Source organism: Orycteropus afer, unplaced genomic scaffold (assembly GCF_000298275.1).
Source record: "Orycteropus afer afer isolate SDZICR_OR568_19922 unplaced genomic scaffold, OryAfe1.0 scaffold01210, whole genome shotgun sequence".
Lineage (NCBI taxonomy): Eukaryota > Metazoa > Chordata > Mammalia > Tubulidentata > Orycteropodidae > Orycteropus > Orycteropus afer.
In genome coordinates, this window is record NW_006922797.1 from 93,295 (window position 1) to 96,166 (window position 2,872).

Genomic DNA, 2,872 nt, shown 5'->3' on the forward strand with positions numbered 1-2,872 from the left:
GAGGTGGAGAACGAGGCCCCCGTAGAGGAGGCAGCGGCGGAGGCCACCCTGGGGGAGGCGGCGGCCTCCCTGGTGGCAGCAGCGGTGGCAGAGGCCAGTGCAGCCGAAACCGCTGCTGCAGCAGACGCTGCGGCGCCCCCCTTGGCAGAGGCGGATGCGGATGCAGATGCAGATGCTGAGGTGGCGGCGGCGGTAGCGGCGGCGGCCGCCAGTACAAATGTGGATGTCGACACCGGCGGGAGCGCTGAGGGGAACCCCGACTTTCCCATGGCTTCGCTGTACGTGGGCGACCTGCACCCTGAGGTGACCGAGGCAATGCTGTATGAGAAGTTCAGCCCGGCCGGGCCCATTCTCTCCATCCGCATTTGCAGGGACAAGATTACCCGCCGCTCTTTGGGCTATGCGTATGTCAACTACCAGCAACCAGTGGACGCCAAGCGGGCCTTGGAGACCCTGAACTTTGATGTCATCAAGGGCAGGCCAGTGCGCATCATGTGGTCCCAGCGAGACCCCTCGCTCCGCAAGAGCGGGGTGGGCAACGTCTTCATCAAGAACCTGGGCAAGACCATCGACAACAAAGCGCTGTACAACATCTTCTCGGCATTCGGCAACATTCTCTCCTGCAAAGTGGCCTGCGACGAAAAGGGGCCCAAGGGCTATGGGTTCGTGCACTTCCAGGAGCAGGAGTCCGCTGAGCGCGCCATCGACGCGATGAATGGCATGTTCCTGAACTACCGCAAAATTTTCGTTGGGAGATTCAAGTCGCATAAAGAAAGAGAGGCCGAAAGGGGAGCCTGGGCCAGACAGTCCACCAGTGCTGAGGTCAAAGATTTCGAGGAAGACACCGATGAGGAAGCCACCTTGCGATGAAGACACCCCAGGAGTCAGCAGCAAGCCAGCAGAGCCAAACCTTGGCTCCCATCCGGTTTACAACCCTCCCTTTCCACCCCACCCACCAGCAGTGTATTGTATTGGGAGTGCAGGTCTCTCCTCCTCTCCCCCCTCCTCCCCTATCCCCCCTAGGGCATTGTGAATAATCTTGCTAATCCGTTCCATTTGATAGGTTAAAGGCTGCCTTTTCCGTTTGTGGTTTGGTTTAAAAGCAATTTCTTTCTCTCTTTGTTTACTGCACAGGTGATGCACTTTCATGATAGAAACATCTGAGAGGAGGAAATCAGATGAGGGAGAAACCGAGAGAGTAATTGCTCCCCACGCTCCCTCCACCCAGAGACAACCACTTTTATCTTTTTGGTGTGCTGTTTTTCCAGGCTCTCTTCTCTCCCCCTCTTTTCCTTTTTCAACCCCACCCTCCCTTTTAACACACTGTTATAGAATGGTTCATGTATGTGATGTTTCTTATCCTGCTTTTTCAGAAACTAAAACGAAACAAAAATCAACCCATTGAACTGCTTTCCATGTCATTCAACAGGCTTCTGAAAAGTCATCTTAAGTGCCTGCATAGTGTTCCAGTGTATCCATGGACGTTAACATTTCAGTAACCATTTCCACATTATTGGACGTTTAGGTGGTGCCTAGTTCTTTTCCTGTGTTTAAAACCAACACTGTGTACTTTGATGAATGAATATCCTCTTGTGAAGCCAATTCTTCGCTAGCCTCCCAAGTGGTTGGATGGTCTCCTCAACTCTGGACAGTACATAGGAACATTTTCAAGACATTCTGTATGTTGCCAAATGGCCCACTCCATAAACATTGTGCTGATTTGCATTCATGTCAGCCAGAGCAGCTAGTAAAGGAGTATGTCCATTTTCCCAGCATAGTTTCCTGGTTCCTGCAATTGACGTGTGTGTGTGTGTGTGTGTGTGTGTGTGTGTGTGTGTGTGTCTGTTGCGTGTGTGTGCCCTCACAGTGCCTGCAAATGGTGTTTCACTGTCTTTGGCTGTTTTGCTGAATTTAAACACTGTTCATCTCCTCATTCCCTTGCCCCCACTCCCTGCCCTTCACCCCACTGTCAGAAAGATATTTCAGCTTCATTGCAGAAATAAACACAAAGCAGACAAGTTAACAGAGGAAAATTAATGTCACCAGTAATCAGAGCTGATGGCCACTCATACTTTTCTGAAACATTTTCATGTGTACTTGGCCTGAAGACTGGGCAATCTACTTCCATAGAGATACTGCCTTGGAAACCCAAGGAAGGGTCGCTATGAGTCGGATTCGACTCAACACCAGTGAGGTTTTTTTTTTTTTTTTTTACCTGAAATATATTTGTCTGTCTTGTTGTGGTTGGCTGCATTCAAGTCAGCTCTAATAGTGCCCAATGTACAACAGAACAAATCACTGCTTGGTTCTGTGCCATCTTCATGATCATTGTCATGTTTGAGCCCATTGTTGCAGCCACTGTGTCAATCCTTCTTGTTGAGAGTCTTTTTTGCTGACTCTCTACTTTACCAACCATTATGTCCTTCTATAAGGACATTATGTGATCACATATCCAAAGTATATGTCTGTAACTCTCCAGTATTTTTCTTATGCACATGTCATATATGTGTATTATAATGTACATACTGTTTTTATATCCACTTTTTCACACATAAGTGTGTGTATAAATATGTATATGTGTGTATATATGTATGTGTGTGTGTATATATATATATATATTTCATACACACACTCCATTTCATGCTATTAAAGATACTTTTAAAAATGTTTGGTTGTTAATATTCAGTGTATTGATGGCTAGAGAGAAGGAGATTATATTTATCTATCTAGATGTCTATATATGGAGAGAAAGATAGATACAACTTCCTCCTTTTCAAGTAGTACCAGTTTAACCTTTTAAGATACATAAATATTGTGAGAGGACTCTGATACTTGGATCATTTTCTGCATTTGGCATTATAATAATTTCTTC

At 46.9% G+C, this 2,872-nt stretch overlaps 1 protein-coding gene across 1 annotated transcript; it reads left to right on the forward strand.

The window, feature by feature from the left end:
- Positions 1 to 150: 150 nt before the first annotated feature.
- LOC103213011 (polyadenylate-binding protein 1-like 2) lies at positions 151 to 870 on the forward strand. Its single transcript, XM_007958918.1, has one exon. It carries the CDS (start codon positions 268 to 270, stop codon positions 868 to 870), a length of 603 nt encoding a protein of 200 aa, XP_007957109.1. The 5' UTR covers positions 151 to 267.
- The last annotated feature ends 2,002 nt before the right edge of the window (positions 871 to 2,872 follow it).

Excerpts from the sequence above, each read along its gene's own strand:
- LOC103213011 (XM_007958918.1), top strand. The coding sequence starts at position 268 with ATGGCTTCGCTGTACGTGGGCGACCTGCACCCTGAGGTGACCGAGGCA.